Consider the following 19,474-nt stretch of genomic DNA (forward strand, 5'->3'; position numbering starts at 1 on the left):
ATGGAATCAGTTATCAAGAATAAATACAATGCCCTGAGCTGGACTACTTATATGATCCAGCAATTATAGAAGAGAAAAAATAACATGTCATACAACCACTGTGATCTAGCAGTCACCTTACCCAGAACTGAAGGCATTTTAAGGTAAATAGCCAATTTCAGTAAATTCACAAGCTAAGAGATTCTTACTCCTATTTTGCTTTATAAACAATGGAGATTAAGCCACTGACTTTTCCAGTTACAAAATTCTCAAAAGGAAAGGCTGTTGAAGAGAGCCAAATCAAATATACCTAAACCCAATACACATAAACACAGATCAGTGCTTCTTACTATGCCTCCTTGAAAAGATTTCAAATTAAAAAATTTAAACCAATCAGGATAATAAATGCTATGAAATTGCTTAGCTATTGTGATGGCAAATATTTGTACTGCAAGATTACAAAAGCCATGGTTCACAGGAAGTACAGATGGGTTGTTTAACCTGACATCTTGGTAGCATAAAATCAGAACAGTGGCTACTGTAAAAGAAAAAAAAGAAGATATAGTACTAATTAATAAAATATAGTTTTATCTAAAAGATATCAATTTTTGCCTCCCCTGCATATCCCACACTTAGTAAAATTATCACCGTTCAAAATGACAACTGAAAACCTACTTAGAAAGAAGTAAGCAATGAAGAAGAAATAATTAAAAATAGTGATGTGTTTTCCCAGTCCTAAAAGGAGGTAATTTATTCTGAACTTGTTTTTCTACCATATGTATAGGAATAAAAGTATTAAGGATGTTTTAAAATATGGATATTGAAAAAAATATGGATGCAAAACTTAATACTTAGCCAACATAAGAAGAGTCTAATAGTGCACAAATATTGTGATTAGGTTTTATAGTAAAGCTCAATGTAAGAAAGATGTTTCCTTCTTTCTTTTATTGCTGTATTCCAGTGTTACACTTCCTCAGCTGGGAATACATCACTGTTTACTAATGTTTAAAACGGGAGTGGGTTGACCCTGGCTGGATGGCAGCACCCCCCAAAGCTGCTCCATCACTCCCCTCCACAAGTGAACAGCAGGGAGAAAATAAAATGAAAGGTTCAGGAGTTAAGGACTGGGAGAGATCACTCACCAAATACTGACACAGGCAAAACATTAGAGAAATGTTTTAGACATTGGAATTAGAGGTATTAACTGAATTTATTGCTAACAAAATTGGAGCAGGATAATGAGAAGCAAAATAAGACCTTAAAAACACCTTCACTCCACTCCTCCCTCCTTCCTGAGTTCTACCTGTTCTACCCCAGCAGCACAGGGAGATGGGGAGTGAGGGATTTGGTCAGTCCATCACACATTGTTCCTGCCATTGCTCAGGGAGAGAAGCCCTTTTCCTGCTCCAGCATGGGGTCTCTCCCCTGGGAGACAGTCCTCCAAGAAGTTCTCCAACCTGAATCCATCCCTTCTGCAACAGTTCTCCACATAATGCTGCTGCTTTAACACAGCTCACTCTTCCACAGGGTGCAGTCCTTCGGGCATAGTCTGCTCCAACATGGGTTTCCCATAGGGTCACAAGTCCCACCAGGCAACCTGCTCCAGCATGGGCTCTCCTGTCTCCATGGGTCTGCAGGTCCCTGCCAGCCTCCTTTCAGGCACCCACCAGCTTTGGTCTGGGTCTCCTTCATGGGCTGCAGGTGCATCTCTGCATCCCTGTGCTCCTCCATGGGGGACACAGCCGCTCCACCATGGTTTTCACCACTGGCTGCAGGAAAATCTCTGCTGGGCCACTTGGAACACCTCCTCCCTCTCCTTCTGCACAGACATCGGGGGCTGCGGAGCTGCTCCTCTCACTTATTTTCATTCCACTCTTGGCTTAGTGCAGTTATATCTGCACAATAACTTTTCTTCCTTCTTAAATACCTTATCAAAGGGGTTAGTTAGCACCGTTTCTGATTGTCTCAGCCTTGGTCAGCAGTGAGTCCATCCTGGAACCAGCTGACCCTGGCTGTGTCAGACATGAAGGAAACCTTTGGCAGCTTCTCACAGAAGCCACTCCTGCAGCCTCCCTGCTACAAAAGAAGGTCATGCTAGCCCAACAAAAAAGTCAATGCTTAAACTACAAAATTATTTTATTTTAAATAGATAACAATAAGAAGTGAAAAATAAACCACAAACTAAGTTGATCATGAAACTGTTACACACCATATTTATTACCTAATATAATTTTACATTGATTTTTGAATATTATTTCTCATATTATAAGCACTGTTTATGCTACAGGATATCACTTTCATTTTAACAAACCAAGATAATAAAGATTAATATAAACAATAAAAGTCTACATCTTCTAGGCAATAAATAGAAGTATTAAATCCATAGGGAAAATGATTGACAAAAAGAAGGAATGGAAATTAATAGAATAAAGCATTTGTCCAATATTAAAAAAAATAAAGAGATGGAATAAACTATAGATTAGTGTTGAGGACCTGAAGAAAAAGAGGCAACAAGGAAGCAATGGAAAAGAGCCAGATTTCATATACACACACTTCAAGTATTTGGCATCTTTCATGATCTCAGAAATCCAAACTGCACAAATTTAAAAAGGAACAAATCAGCTCAAGTAATATATATTAAAAAAAATATCTCCTTACTTTGTTTTGCTATTACTGCAATTGCAGTTCGTGATTACCATTTGCCATCATAATAGAATATGAAAAAACATGCTAATCAAGAATCTGAAATGATAGCTGATACAGATTGTGTTTGCATTGAATCCCAAATATCAGAAAGAAAAAAAAACATTTCTTATTTATACTGGAGATCCTCCTCCTGGGATTCAATGTGAAAAGGCCAAGCTGACTACTGGAGAAGATAATTACACTGCCTCCATATACCACCATGTTATATTTCATTCTTTGTTGCCAACCTGGCATGTGAAATTAAAAAAAAAAAACTTTGTCAATCAAAAGGTAGACAACATATGTCAATATCATCACCCCTCAAAATATTTGGTTGGGATTAATTTTTTCCACAGTGATGATGTTCAGTAACAAGAACAAAAAAGATAGGTACAGCAAAAGTTTCAGCCCAGTAGTTAAGATGCACCTTTGCTCACTGACTGGGCCTCTTGATTCGACTACAGTTTATAGATAGTCATTGCTAATAAGTATCAGCAGGCATCTTGAAAGGAGGAATCAGCCTCTCCTTAATTCCAGAGTTTGACACTCCACACCCCCAGTGACTAACTAGTCAGAAAAAGGATTATAGAAGCAACTTTCCTAAGACTTAAAAAAAGCTTTGAGCATGTGAGAGACAGCAGAAATAAAATGTTTAATTGATATTAGCTTATTAAGGAACAGTGATTGTAATGGGGTTAAAAAAAAATTACACAGGCCTTTTTAATGCTATTGCCCAAGGAAAAATCAGATTAGATTGCAGCATTCCTTCCCTAATAAAAGAAAAAGAAAATAAAAATTAAACCCAAACAAAACAATGACAACAAAAAAAGACTTCTGGACTACACTTACAAATGATTAAGAGGGGAAAAAAAGTAAAACTGTGTCTTGCTTATTCTAATCCTGGAATTTGCACAGGACATAGGACAGATACTGGGCTCATGGAATCTCAGAAGGAAGAAAATTCTCATGTTACTTTAGAGCTGAGAACAGCACTGACATGACAGGAAAAGCTCTGTTCTTAGTCCTCAGGATTCACTGCTCATCTTCACTAGTTTTTTTTTCCCTTCTCTCTCTAGGACAGAGGATTTTACAGGATCAAATTTTATGACTTCTCAGAACCTGCAAGCAAACAGATTTTCCAGATAGACACTGTGAGCTATAAATCTCAGGTTGTTTGGAGACCAGACAACACAGGGAAAGCACAGGCTATTTTTGAACCCTGGAATACTACTTTCTGCACATTTCTTTCTTGGCCATGACACCCTAAATGACAATAAAATCATTGAACACTCAGGCTGTCTATATTTCACAGGCATTTCAGTGCTCATAGTAGAGGACGAACATTTTATAGGCTTTGGGCAAAAACCTAAAAGTCATACATGGGTTTTTTCTGTGCTTATGCATTCAAATTTGCTTTTAATAACATGGGACAGAAGCTTATGTTCTTCTCTTGCTTTTTTTAATTCAAAGTCCTTATTGCTTAAACACTTCTAAACTGGATCTAATTCTAATGTAACCTAAACCCTTTTAACCCGACCTAGCCCTGAGCCCTAATTTAACATGAGTCAGGGTCAAACTGAGGAATTTAGCAGCAAATACCAGTAAGTAGGGAAGGAGAGAGGGAAAAGGAAGAGAGGCAGGCTATTTATAGGAGGTTAAAAGAAGTATTTTAGGCTGGAGAAATATCACAGACAAGAGTGAGGATTGCACAGCTGAGTCACCTCCCCCTAGCCCTTTGGTAAAAACAAGATGAAAACAAACAAGGCTGGAAAGAAGTTTGAATCAACAGGTCAGGAGAAACCAGTGAAAGCTGGCACACCCCCTTTGCTGTATCTTCCAGACACTCCTGCTCAGGTGGAAAACAGAAGCTCTTTTTGGATGGAGCATCCTGCACAGGCCAAGGCTAAGGCTGAGGCTTAGGCTGGACTCTGACTTCCCTGGATTCTCCCCTCTCCCTGCTCCCAGCCATGCTGTCAGGGCAGTGCTTGCTCTCAGTGAGGGGTTAGCTCTGACTACTGGGAACATGACTGTCCTAACCTCAAAAGTTCAGCACTAAGTAAAAGGAGCCCAGGGGACAAGGACTAAGTTACATCTTCACCAACTGTCCCTTGAGACCAAAGCTGAACTGCTCCCCACCCCTGAGGAGATCATTAACAGGAGGCACTGTCACTGCATTATTCCCTCCTAAGCCATGTGAACCACCTGGCTTGCCAAGGAGGGCTGTGCAGGCACGTGTTAGTTAGACATGCAGAGCTGGCATGCTCTGGAGTATACATATGGATGTACAGGCTATATTCCATATTTCTCAACGTCTGACAGAGAATATGCAGCCAACTGTTGCCATTCTGTTGGCTGCCACCTGCCTGTTTATACCTGGAAATCTCAGAGCGTACACTTTTTCACTGAAGACATTGCATAAACATTGGTCTCTGTCAGAGGCATGCAAATTACAAGAAGAAAATTCATTAGGATGCTAAAAATACTTCCTAACAATATCAGGTGGGAACCTAGCTATTAACAAATTGCTCACATTACTTCAGCTGCAATGCAAGAAGACTCCCAAATGGAAAGTACCTTACAAACTTTTCCAGTGTTTTGACAAATGAAGAACCAAGGATTACCTGGCTCAACAAGAAATTCACATGCTGTTCAGACACAGCCTAGTACTTTTTAGCATAACCACATAAATGTAAGTTGTGGCAGATAAACAAGGGAAGGGGACTGAAAACAACTTTGAGGAGTGCTTTGTAAGAATCCTTCTCAGTTCTGGTTCAAGAGAACTCATCTCTTCCTGGGTTTGAATATTTCATATACAAACAATGCAGTCAAACATTTGATCTTCATTACCATTATAACAGCCACGATAATGAACATTACTAAAATTAATGGTGAATGAAGCACATGATCAAAGAACATTAGGACCTTTGGAGGTCACCTTGTCATATTTCCCTGCTCAAGCATGGTCACCCACAACAGGCTGTACCAGACCATGTCTGGATAGTTTTTAAGCATCTGCAAAGACAAAGACTCAACAAGCTCTCTAGGCAATCTGTTCCAGTGCTCAAAGTAAAATAATGTTTTTCATGCTTTTTTTTTTCTATTTATAAAGTTTTTTTCCATAGAAATGCTGTTCTTATGCTTTCAGATTAGCATATAAACAGACTAAATTCCTACTTGTAATTTCTAAGTATGAGAAGCTGAAATTGTTCATAATCCCTTTTAAAACAATACAACCTTTATGATATGAATGCCTGTTTCCACCACAAACACAATCATTATTTCAAGATAATACCTAAGTACCAACAGGATTGCTTTTCCCTGCAGGTTGACATTTAAAGTTGCTCTGGTTGGACTATTGTTCAAGTCAGATAAATTCCCCCTTTATTAGAGCAAGAGAGATTAATCTTCTTTTTTCTTTTTTTAATCTTTGAACACATAAACTTGCATACATATTGCCTGATCAAAGCAAATATAACTGCATATATTCATTATCATCTGTTTGCAGTAAGAATTCTATCGGCATAACTTAATCTAAGCACTTGATTTATTATGTGTTTGATTGAAGCAGAAAGTTTTTTCCCATATTATTTACATTTTGAGTATGCCTATCTGTGCCAAAGCTGGTTTTAAAAATTGACTTTCGAAAAGTTTAATATTCCTAGGATTTTTTAATAGAAACATATGGCCCTAATACCAAAAGCTGAACTATACTAAACCAATTTTTATCTAGACATATTGCCTAAGGAAAAACCCACCATATTTTTCAATACAAAGTTTTATATCAAGTTTTAATTATTTGCATATGTCTAAGTGTGATTCCCCCAATATTAAACTTTAAAAGTTTATGACAGCATATTCCAAGAATTATATGAGAGTTATCAGCATATTAAAAGTATAATTAAGTAATAGCAACACATGAATAGCTTCACATACGTTCTTTAAGACCAGAGACCATCTAACCTCACATATAATGCTAATCATACCCCATATTTTATCCTTCATTGCTCTCAGTCTTCATGGTTTTGTATTGGGGTTTTTTGCACATGTGAGTTCTCTCTCTCATGATTTATTCTGTGGTTTCATTACTAGGCTCTCTCTTCCTTCTAGATTTCAAAGTACATTTTTGTGCTATTTTATTTTGTTTGCTTACAGCTGTCAAATGGAAATAAAGTGACGAGACAAAGTTGTGAATAATACTCAGCATAAAAACCTGTGGGCTGACAAAGTTATTTATTTCCTTGACTGTGGCCTGATTCAGTCTTATTGTGATAGAGAACATTCCCTGGAGCGTGCATAATTGTATGATTTTAAGATTTTACTTTCTATCTGTTAAGAAACTTTTTGTATCTAATCTACATAGCATACATTAATTAGCTCACAGGTAAGTATTCTACTTGTTTAAGAATCCATGTTGTCAGTTCCTCCTTGTACGCTGAGATAGAACCACACAATATTGGGTCTTTTTATTAAACTGAGGACCAAAAAGAAATATTTTTCATACTTTACAAAATAGTACTGAGAAATAAAACTAGCAGTTTATTGAAACATTAATAGAAACTAACATTTAGAATTTCTGGCTATAATTCAGGCCTCTTACTTGTAGAACAAAAATTCAGAGAGGTGAAATTTTTTTATCATCTCTGTTGGCCTGACTGTAGGTCTTAAAGCACCTCAGATGTTGCTCCCATGACTACCATGCCAAGAAAGAATTAAGCTGATCAGAACTATGCTAACTTTAGACAGCCCATGGAAATACTACAGCCCTTTTCCTTGTTTTACAGAACCACCACAGAAGTTTCCCTTTTAGCTACCAGAAGAAGGGCAGCTGAGAACTGTTTTGGGAGTCCTGGACTCATGACAAAGGAGCATTAGGTGGGCAAAATTTGAATGGCATGTAGTAGTTGAATATGGGAACCATTTAACTCAAAAAACATCTGCACTGTGCCGTGGTCCAAAACTGCTAAACTCAGCAAGCCCTGGGAACATCTACCTCTTGCAAACAAACTTCCATTCATCAGTTAACTTCAACACCATCCTTCTCTGATGGGCAGTTTCCCTGTATGCTGCTTGGACTGAAATTCACTGAGGACTGGGACAAGTCATTGCCTTAAGCAGATGCTGAGAGTTGCTTTAAGAGAGAGCCTCTCCTGGCTCCCCCTCTGAGTTTCTGTAAATATAACTAATTTCTAGTTTTTGAAGCTAAAACAGATCTTACCACATTCCCTTTGAAAAAGTTAATTTCTGAACATTATTCCAATAAACACAAAAAAGACAAGGCTAGAGTGTAATTTACCCCTTGACCATGGAAGAAAAGGAAGAACTATTAGAGAATAATCCATACCTTGTGTCGCAATCTTACTAGGGGCTGATAGGGCCTAAAGCTGTATCCTTCCTTGACTGGCCACCCCTCTGCTCCCAGAAAAATGCATCCAAGAAGTAAAACAGTGGACCACCACATAAACATCTTTACAGGTCTGTTTCTGTGAAAATAAAATGTACAAGTTCAGAGATGCAATATTACTTTAGCACAAGCTGTATAATAAACGTTTACAATACTGAAAATACAATTGTGGACTTGAATAAATGTAGTAGATGTAGGACAATCCTTCTGGCACAACAGCAGAGAGAAAAAATGGTGGTACTATTTGGGACAGCCGTATCAATTCCATTGTGCTGAACCACAAATTTTCTCAACATTATTTAATTCTCATATGAGGGAATCAATGAGGAAACAACCAGGAAAAGTCAAAGAAAAGACAGAACATAAAAGAAAAGCAGTGGTGAAAAATGCAATAAGTTTCCTCAGATGAAAGAAAAAAAATTATCAACAATCACATGTTCATCAACATTTTATTTTAAACATGGTCTCTTGTGATGCACTAGTCACAACCGAAAAGTTTATAATAATCATACTCACAGATTTATAGATACATGTGGCATGAGAGTTACCTTGTATGCTTCCTAATGGACGTACATAAATACATTACATAAGTGGTTTCAGAACCTTTTAGAGATATGCAATATTTATTATCGGTATTCAGCATTCATGTTGAAACCATCATGTTAAACAGACAACACAGCAAACTGATCTTCATTACTTCAAGATACTCCCAAGTCAGTCTGCTAGTCTGTGTTATTTAGTCCTGCATTATGGGGCAGAGATGAGCCACTTTCATGCATGAGTGGAGATTTTTTTCCCATTTCTGCTTTGCTTTTAGTTCACTTAGCCTGCCAATGTAGAAACCTCTGATAAGAATCAAGATATACAGGACTAAGTACAAAACATCATAAGAGTGCCCTAGCAGCCCAGACTGTGCAGCAAATTTTGAAGTCTTGCCTGACATTTTCTTTTCTATGGAAAATCATCTGAGCATAAAATGTGAACAAATTGGGGATCACTTATTATCCTGTATCATTTACAGTCATGCTCCTGGCAATACTGTTACACAAACTGTGGTTTTGATTCCTATCATTCCTCACATAGCAGTAGTCTTCACAGTCACCTGAAGGCAGAGAGACTGAATGGAATTAATTCCTGTGGAGATATTACATGTAGTAAATGGACTCTACTCTTACCTCTATTCACAGTCTCAGTAAAAGATCCTACTTAAGTCTGCTACCCTTCCCTGGGGACTACTCTACCAAACTTGGTAAAACCACTGACAGGTCTGTTTCATCCTCACTCCAGCTGATTTTTACCAGCCTGCCTTGCCTTCACACTTGTAATTCAAACAAAAGCTCAACATTAATACACCATATTACTTCTTCATCACTTACCTTTTGTTCCACCAAACCCAATCTCATTCTGGCTCCCCTTATTAATCAAAATTAACGTTTCATCTCATTTATCATTACTTTTTCCAACAGCTTCCACTTCAATTACCTTTCATTGTCACTTCAGCTTTTCTAATATACATAGCAGAAGTATCTCTCTTAGGAGAGCTTGCACAGAATACATTAAGCAGAGCACTATTTGAAACACAGAAAACAAGCTCTATTACAGAGGGATATTTTACATAAATAAGTTGAGGCTTGTTCTTCTACACCAGCTCAGTGACGGGATATTATAGTGAGATAGGAAATGACAGTGAAATTTTCTTCTTGAGTTCCCCTCAATCTTCTACCAAAACAGAAGGGCTGATCAGGTGTTCTGGTGGATCTTTGCTACAGGATTATTAGTACTAATCTAGCTTACTGACAAGAAACACCAAAATAAGACTGCTTCAGAACCCTGAGGATTCAAGTACATTATGCTATGGCATTTTCCTTCACTGAATACGTGTTAGTTCTCAGTATCACTATTACTGCAAAAATAAGTCCATTTAAAAAAAAATCCAGAACAAAAGAAATATGAAAAATCAGAATCTTGATTTTTAATCTCAAAGAAAACATCTATTTGCGCTTTTTGGATTTATTTTTTTTTAATACCTAATTGTTGACTTTCACCGTCAGAATCAGATTTGTTTAGCACTTGCGAATGCTAAGACTAGCATGGTTGAACTTTTGTCCCCTTTGTGCACTTCTGCAATGCCTCTCTGTACAATGAAAATTTGGTTGGAAAACAGTCATTTCACAGAAGGTTGTAAGAGCAGCCACATTCCACCACCCTCCCACAACTGAATAGATTTTAGTCTCATGTGGTATAGAAGAATAGAGTCCTTATAGTTTTGAAAATTGTTTGACCTTGAAAGGCTCATGCTTTGTACTTGTACAGAAGAGAAAATTATTACATGCTCAGTTTCTGACTTCATTGCCTGATACTTGGATGAACGAACAACTTACAACACAAATTTAAAAAGTAAGCTTTTTGGACCCATGCCACCTAAAATCCCAAAAGTATGCAGAGTCTATGCAGTTATTTTTTGCCTTTTTAGAATTTAAAATATCTGCCTTTTTAAGTAGTATACATTTTCTATTGAACTTATTGCATGTCTTAAATGATTATTTATTTTAAAATTATTACCAAAACTACAGTCCTCCTAATTACAGTACTATTATGAAGCCTTTATTTTAAGAAAAAATATTATCTGTCCTAATGAATTATATTGTTAAAGAGTTGAACTAAGAGCAGGAATAAAAATGACTTTTCAAAGCTTCATTACAACTGCTGCATATAGCCGGAGAGAAAGAAATAAGGTATCAAGACTATATATTCATGTTACCTGAAATTGCCTCTTTCTTATTTCTACTTGAAGGTACAGCCCAAGTTATAAGCAAAGAGAGTTTTAAATTTTAATTTAATACTGCATTATAAAGAATTCAGAAAATTTTTTTGAAAAATTCTTATATCATGCATTCTGGAGCAAAATTATATATTTTTGAACTCAATTTTGCATTAATGATCTAGACCCTCTACTCCTTATTATAATCTAGCAGAACTTGATGTTCCAATGTTTACATAACATTCTTCTGTACTTTAACTTCATTATTACATTTTTGTGAAAGAACTGCTTCTAGGCTTTTATTATTATATGTCTACTTTTATTTTCACTGAAGACTGTTGCTTCTTTATACTCATATAAGCATGTTTGGAAATCTGATGAGTTTACTTGGCTTATTCTCTCTTTAAGCAGATACTCTGCATTTTCCTGTTTCTTTCTCTGCACATTTCTCACTTATAACATAGATTATAGGTTAAAATGCAAAGAAAAATTTAAAAACTATAAAATATTCCAGTACATATTTTAACAGTACATATTTTAACATATGTATATATGATTTTTTTCTTCCAGAAAACACTGAACTGAAATTCTTAAGCAACTACTAGCAGTAACTCCATATCATCCATCTTATTAATGCAAACAGTTAATTTACAGCTACTCATTGCCTGTAAATAATTAGGGTATGGGCTTTCCCCCCACTGCACACAAGGAAGTAGGATGCTGAGTTTATTTCCTCAATGTGCATTAATTTTCTTATTAACAATGAGCTTAATGCACTATTTTAGCATCAAAGTGATTGGTGCTGTAGAAGTCTTATGTGTTGTTTATCATCCTTAGATTTTCCTCATGAGCTGAGGAGGAATAGAACAAAGGATGTGGAACAGATAATGGTTGTTCCTTATTTCTCACTGTACAGTAATTTCATCAGTATCAAATTTAGATTTTCCTTTCTGATTTTCAGAAGGCTCTGTCATTTCACTTTTTAGCCCATTCCCAGAGCATTCATGAATCTGATGTACTCTGCAGTTTTCCCACTATTGATTTCTTTCCATTTCAGTCAATTCTGAAATTTTTTTTGTAAATTATAATCTATAAGGGGATTCTTCTATTCTGTGTCAAATTTATACCTTAAAACTCTTGGATGAGAAGCACTGCTGGGAGACCTATAGCTTCTGAACTGACCAAAGGAATACCTCAGGATATCTCACTTGTCTTTTTTAGGTAAGGGAAATGGGATCCTTAAATAATTTTCAGAGAGAATTTTTTTTCAAAGAAAACTACATGAAAAGTTCACAGAGTTTCCATCATCACCCTGATGATCAGATAGTCACTGCTGAGTTAGAGACAATTTCTTATAATTCTTGAGGAAATGTACTACAAACCTGTATCTCCCTTTTCTCTCCTGCTAGTGCTTTTCCAATACTTTTCCAATACTTTGTGGAAAACAAACTAAATCCCAGTTCTGACACCTTGATTATGAATATCTAATAATTATTAATCTATTCTACAATACCATAGTGACTCTCAAAGTTATTATGATTTCTAAATCTTCTCAGCAGTTCATTGGTAATATAAATTTTGTTCTTTACCTAATTTTTTTCTTGCTGGACGAGGAAAGAGGTTGTTGCTATGAAAGTTTAGCAAATGCATAATAAGCACTACTTTACCTGTCCCCATGCTGTAATCTTCACAGAGAAGACTGAAAGGATATCATATTTTACAAAACCAGTTCCAAATGTGACCATGTGTATTTACAGTGTACTAAAAAAAAATATAATTCATGTAACCTGGCTTAGCCAGACTTTATATAAAGAGTTAAAACATACACCCAGTTACAGGAATGCCCTATTTTAAAATGCATACATACTCAACATTAAGAACTTTGCCATTTATAAAGTTTTTTCTTCCAGAATTTCTCAACTGTTATGCTCTGTTCTGTGTTGATAAATGGTGACTAGCCAAGATATTTGGCTTTAAGAGATATAATTAATTTGAAAATCTAAATATTCCACCTCAATAAACTGTTATGATCAACTTAACATCCCTTCAAAGTATAATAAATGAAATCTTAAATAATGGCCCAATCACTACATTCCTCCTTCCTTTAAAAGAAAAGATATATCAGATATTAACCTGGAATTATTTAAAAGGTCAATTTCAACATATCAAGGAGTAGCACAGTATGCTCTCAGGAAATGTCAGTCTCTGTCTTTTAGATATTATTAATCTGAAAATAAATAAGAATAAAATTAATTGTCTGTTTTGTGGGGATCAGAAAAAAGACCATAAGTTATGTCACCATATTCAGTGTTATTAATAAGTTTATAATAGAGCCACAGTAATAAATATAAACCATGCTTCATTGCCTGTGACTTTGAGGATTTCATTGCATATCATGATGGACCACAAATAACCAGGCATGAAAGAAGAAGCTGTTACCATTTTTAAGATGCTTTTATCTACCCTTATGGTTTCATGGCAGAAAGGTAGCAGCAAAGAAAGTATTTTCTTTCGTAGAGAAAATTATACTGCATTAGCTTTGAATGAATAGCAGAAGTTTTAGCTAAAAGCATGTCTTTTCCCATTAGCCTGCCTCTACTCTACCCTAGTGCCCACATCTTCACACACAGCCTGCCTTCAAAAACCTTTCAATAGTTATCTTTACACCAAAAATGGGGCTCTTACAAAGTAGTCACAGTATCATATTCTCTTATGAATACAGCTGAAATACATATCCAGCAATGTTTCTGCCTGTCAAAATGCGCCGTGGAAAGCAGATCACAGTCATAGGGGCAGCTCTCAACCCCACGACTCCCTGACAGCTTCTGAGCACTCCACACTTCATGCTGCCACCTTCCAGTTCTCCTCCAGAAGTGGCAGCTACACTCTGAACCAGAGTGGTTAGGTGACCTTAACTATGTACAGCAGGCGTGGGGCTTGCAACTGTGAAGTGCAGCGCTGCCACGGCAGCCAGCAGCTCGTACATCTGCGTACCAATCTGTTCTGCCTCTCAGCTGCGGCTTTATGTGGCTGCAGCCACTCACTGTGCAGGCACATGCTTCTCATCCTTCACCCCCAAAACAGGCTGGCAAGTCATTTCAGAACAGCCAGCAATGCTGCTGACAGCTCATGGGCTGGAACACACAGGATGAGAAATTTTTTGTTTTTAAATCTCACAAAAAGCCCTCGTCATGCCAGGTGTAGCCTGCCTTCTGCTGACTCCTGTCCATCTCTCCCTTGCTCCTTTCCTGATTTAAACTGCAAAACCATCACGCTGCATATGCAGAAGGTGGAGTGCAGGCCCTTGAACTCCTGTACTAGTGCACTTGGTCTTTGTGCAGACCTCACAAATATGTCAGGTTGCTCCAAGGCAGATATGCCCAGGCACCACAACGGTGAACAGCCAGCACAAGCGCCAGAATTCCCTGCCTTTCACTGTTACTCTTTCTGCCCTCCACCATTTGCACTGCCAGGTGCTGGTGGGTAAGAGCAGCATCCCCCCTCTCTGTGGAGGGATGTAAGATCCATTTGCCCAGGGCTTTTCTAGAAGGGCTTCTTTGGAATTGGCCCTAAAGATTTACAGTGGCTCATGTGAACTTGTACACAAGTGGCCTGATCGTGCCAGGGCCATTTCTGAAAAGTTCCTGAAATGCAGATGCAGCAAGGACACTTTGCTGCTGTATTCATGTTCTAATTTTATCTTACCACTTTCAGTATATTTATTTATTTATATAGGATGACACCCAGATGTCTTAGTGTTAGCAACCCCAGTTTCAATGAACTATAATAAAAGGAGAAGTGGCAATTTTAAAACCTTCTTATAAATTCTTCACATGATCTCATAATGTCTTTAATATTTCAGAAAGAAGAACAAAATGAGAGTACTATAGTTCACATATCTTAGAGGAGCTTTGTTTAAAGGATTCAAGTTGTGTGTATTGATCTATTTTTCTCCCAAGACTTCAGTATCAACCTCAGGGTGATTTTAGCATCATTGATATACGCAAGTGCTGGTTTGTGGAGGTTATATCATTAGCAAGGTGGTCTCTTCCTTCCCTCATTAAGCAAACTTGTCACAGCTGGCTCCTCAATATCCCAGAGGATTAATGTTTACCATCATGGCAGTATCTGAACTGATGGGAATTCAACCACTTTATGTTATGAAACCAGAAACAGAAAACCTGCCAGCTTAGAACTCAGCTGATTATCTTGGTAATATTTTACAAAATATACAAAATCTGTTAATATTTTACAAAATTTGTAAATTGATGCAAAGCATGCCATTGTGTAGCTGTGTCCTTCACACATGCTAGAAAAGATAAATATTTTTGGTTTTCAAATTTTTAATGTTTTTCTTCTAAAATCAAACACTACTAACATTAACTAAATGTAAGAAGAAACAACAGCTCTTGGCACTTCCATAGAAAATTGTTGAGAGTACGTTTGGGAAAAGACATTACCCTAGAAAAAGCAAAATGGCCACTTAAGATACAACTTTGTTTTAAAAAGGTGAGCTGCTAAATTAAAAATTTAAGTTCTCCATATTTGCTGTGATATATTCATCTACCACCCTCACTTCTCTCTTTTGATATTTAAGAAAATATTGAAGTTTGGTAAAACTATAGTTACCAACAAAACCATTGAAACCTTTGTGTTATTGAACTCCTTGGATGAATGCTAAACCATGATACGTCTATCATTAGTTCCAACAGCCATGATAATTTAGATAATCACTTTCCATTAAGTATTCTGGTTAATCTTTTGATTTTATCCCTTTACACCTATGAAACTCTTTGCATTGAAGTGCTGTAGCCAACAGAGATGGATCCCATCTTTTTTACCCAGAGAAGGAGATTCTTCAATATCTCAGCTGCTTTAAACCCAACCCCCTGGAGGTTGTTCCTAAAGACCACCATGAAAACGGCAAGACCGAAACAGACGGGTTTGAGGTTTTCTGCCTCTAATCAGATTTGAAGTAATAAAAGAATAATAAAGGACTGTAGAAGGAAACCAGGTCCTAAACCCCAAAAATGTAAAGAGAGAAGCTAGTTAGGGACAGGGGAAGCAGCATTTCAGCAGTCTTCATAGGATGGGAAGATTACTAGAGTGCATATCACCAAGAGATGTGACTTTGGAAAGTCTACGACATGCAAGAAATCATGAGCTCCTGAAAGACAGAAGACATGGATGAACTCTGGTGTGATGGAGAGGAGTATACACAGCAGTGCAAACACTGACAGGAGACATGAAATTATCAAACTGCAGAGAATAAAGATGCATGTGGATTGTGGTGTAATTGGATTGAAGCACAGCTCAATCAGTAACCAAACAGACCGTTGAATGCTGCAGCTATTTAAATAAATGAGGACTATCTGTAGCTGAGGGCAGTTTGTCCTTATCAGGATTGAACCAAAAATACATTTGCCCTCCAGTACTCTCCCCTAGTGCCCACATTAATATAATTAACTTAACTATAGATGAAATCCTGACCCAATTGACAACATGAAAACAACTCTAAAATCTACATTTAATATGTTTGGTACAGAATTCACCCTATTTATAGGATTTAATTGCAATGAACATTCACAAGAATGGAAATGAAACTTTAAAATAACTCTGTTAACTAAAATGAAAAAAATTCAAAGTTTCTTGTTATTGTTTTTAGAAAAAAATATATGTGTATTCATACAGGTTCACAGAACTATACAAATAGAGTCAAGTGTTCTGTACTTGAATAACCAAACTATTTAGTTATTTTCTCTTTTTCAACTTAACTGCTGTGGAGTTTTTTGCCTCTCTCCTTTCCTGCTTTGTGGTGACTCAACTCTCTTTCTTCTTTATTGTCACAAAGGTCAACTTTCTTCATGAGCCTCAATTCAGAACAATCAGAAGGAAATACAGAAAATAGCACTTGTTTTGTCAGTCATAAAGCTGGCATAGGTTCCTAGCGCCGTGTGCTTGGATGTTTAAGTCCAAGTCTATAAAAGAAGGATTTTCTAACCTTATATAAAAAGAAATTAACAGACTGAAAAAATAGGAAGTAAACAGACACCCTTTCTGAGATCTGATAGAACAAAAAAACCTTATCCTATCATACTTGATTAAAAAAAATAAATTGGCTATGACGGCTGACTTGGTCATTTGCATTCTACTATCTATGTTAAATGCAGTTCATCATTTTAGTACATAGTAATTTTCCTAAAAAACATGCACTCTTCTTTAAATTTTGTAAAGATATTTCCAATCAAACATTGCATTTCTCATATTGTATGCCTATAACCCCACCCAATAGGATCTAAACCTTCATTTCCTGCTATGATTTAACTGTCTTATACTATTTTACTGGGTTTCATTGCTTATGGTTTTATACCACTCTAATATAACTGCAAGGAAGAAGCCTTCCAAATGCATGCTGGAAAGCTGACAGTAAACCAGAAAAACCTACGAATTCCTAATTAGGTTGTAGCTAAATAGGATTTTAAAAACAGGGATTTTTTTTCAAAAATTCTTTAGCTTAAAAAATTGTCATTCCTAAGAAGAACGGAATGCAGAGAATACAAAGCAAGGAGCAGCAAGTATGTGGTGATGAAATGGTAGTATGTGAAAGGAATGTATTTTGTGTCTCCTGGACCACCATTGCATAATAGATTGAAAACTTTTGGTTTTGGTGTTCATTGACTTAAAAAAAACCAAAATTTTTTTATATATTTTACTTGGTTTGGTTTTTTTCGGTTTTGAGGGGAATTTTTTGCACAGTTTTGTTATTTTTGGAAAGGCTAAAAGGTAAATATCTTCAGTTTTATTTAAACAATAGAAATACAAGAAAATGTTAATGTAGAATTGACTGGAATTAAGTTTTGACAATCAATGTGCCAGGAAACACTAGAAACAGCCTCTGAACCAAAAAAAAACAAACCTGTATTTAAACAATAAATTAATGCTCAGATGCCATCACCAGACACTCCATATCACATCTGGTATGAACTCCGTGCATAGGCAAGAGCATCCCATCTGTTCTCATGTGAAAGTGTCACTCTGAAGCTACAGCCTGAAGAGTGACCACCCCACCTCCCTGAAATATAAGTCTGTGCCCCTTCTTTCATCCCACCTTGGCATTATTCTCATTTTTTGATTCAACCACCTTGACTCTGGGACTGTCTAGGACAGCTCTGTGAAGTGCAACGCTCACGAAGAGGAGCCAGGAGATATTGCTGAACATCACATTCCAACTGCTCTGTCACAAATGCCAATCACGTGGCAAATGTCCAAGTGGCTCTTTATTGATGAATCAGTTACTGTCACATGAATTATCCTCAGTGCTGACTAAGGTAAGCATCCCTGTGTGATTAGAACTGAAAGCTTCTCTTGCCTCTGTCCATATTTTGAAGGTCTGGGAATGCCTACCTCTCAGCAGTTTCAAATATTTCTTGTTATCCAGATGAGATTTTCTGGAAGCCACAAAATACAGAAATTAATCAAAGCAGAGAAAGAGGGTTTTGAAAGCTTATTTTGAAGGTTTTTATGTGATTCAACAACATGCATCAGAGTCTGAAGACTGTTTAGTCTCTTGCAGTGCTTATGTGACTATTAAGCAGTGGAAAGAGCCCCAGTGGAGGACAGCCAAGTGACTTTAATCAACTTAATACTAATCACTTTTATGGAATCATTCTTGCATTCCGAAAATCTCTAATTTTGAAAAATCAGGAATACCCTGCCTACAGACAGAGGGAAGAATCCACTTTTCTTTGTCAACTTCAATGTCTTAAAGTTGCACAAATGAGGCAATTCAGCAAAGACAGGTGATGATAACTTCCATCTTCCAGAGTAAGACACGAATCATCTCATACCACAGCTGATAGCAAACCCAGGTCCAACCTTTTCTCTTTGCCTCCTCCAAAAATACTGAGTATGATCTGTAACAATAGAAAGTTCCAGCAGGAAGAAAAAGAGAATGCCAAAAAAGGATAAAGGCAATAAATGCAGAAGACCAAACTGATACATCAGGGTCACTGTTCATCTTCTTGGCATGGTGCAGATGAGGAGAAAGCAGATGCTGTTAAGGTGGGAGAGGGGATATTCCATGTAGCAATGCATACTGCTCATATTCCCTAATTCCTCACTTAATAAAAGTGTCAACACTCATTTGCTGACACTGCACCCAGTTGAACACTTGGAAATAAAACCAGAGCAGAGCCATTGCTGCTCTCTCTAAGTTGACTGCTTTGGGCAGCCTCCCATGCTTAAAGCCAGCCCCACCCCCAGCTCAACCCAAGATCCAGTTTGTAAGGTCCTGATATGTATTCCCTATTAATGTTCCTAAATAATATCATAGTCTCCTACAGCTCTGAGTGAACCATATAATACACAATACATGCTGAAGAAAAAAAAGAGAGTAGGTGTCATTAAAAGTATCCAAACTTATTTCCAAAGTCACTAGAATTTTTTAACATCACCCATGAAATATTGCCTAGATTCAGCTCAATGTTTTGGCTACTCTTAAAGCCCAAGGGAGATATAAATCTGGAAAGCAAATATTAAAAAACGACTCCTGAAGAACCACTTACAACACTGGGAAAGGCAGCCCTTTCCAGCTTTTTGGGTTTGTTTATTTGGTTGGTTTTGTTGGGGATTTTTCTACCATAATGGCA

At 36.9% G+C, this 19,474-nt stretch overlaps 1 protein-coding gene and 1 long non-coding RNA gene across 2 annotated transcripts in view; one reads left to right on the forward strand and one right to left on the reverse strand.

Annotated features, from left to right (window-relative positions):
* Positions 1–8,140, reverse strand: part of FSTL5 (follistatin like 5) — a 243,965-nt gene extending 235,825 nt beyond the window's left edge. Inside the window, exon 1 of the mRNA XM_050974227.1 lies at positions 8,006–8,140. Coding sequence (XP_050830184.1) covers positions 8,006–8,128 — 123 coding nt within the window. The 5' untranslated portion in view covers positions 8,129–8,140. The remainder of the gene's footprint in view (positions 1–8,005) is intronic.
* LOC127059594 (uncharacterized) overlaps positions 1–19,474 on the forward strand; it is an 876,248-nt gene that overhangs the window by 211,476 nt on the left and 645,298 nt on the right. The gene's annotated exons all lie outside the window — the stretch shown is intronic.

This window comes from Serinus canaria, chromosome 4, assembly GCF_022539315.1.
Source record: "Serinus canaria isolate serCan28SL12 chromosome 4, serCan2020, whole genome shotgun sequence".
In the NCBI taxonomy this organism is placed as follows: Eukaryota; Metazoa; Chordata; class Aves; order Passeriformes; family Fringillidae; genus Serinus; species Serinus canaria.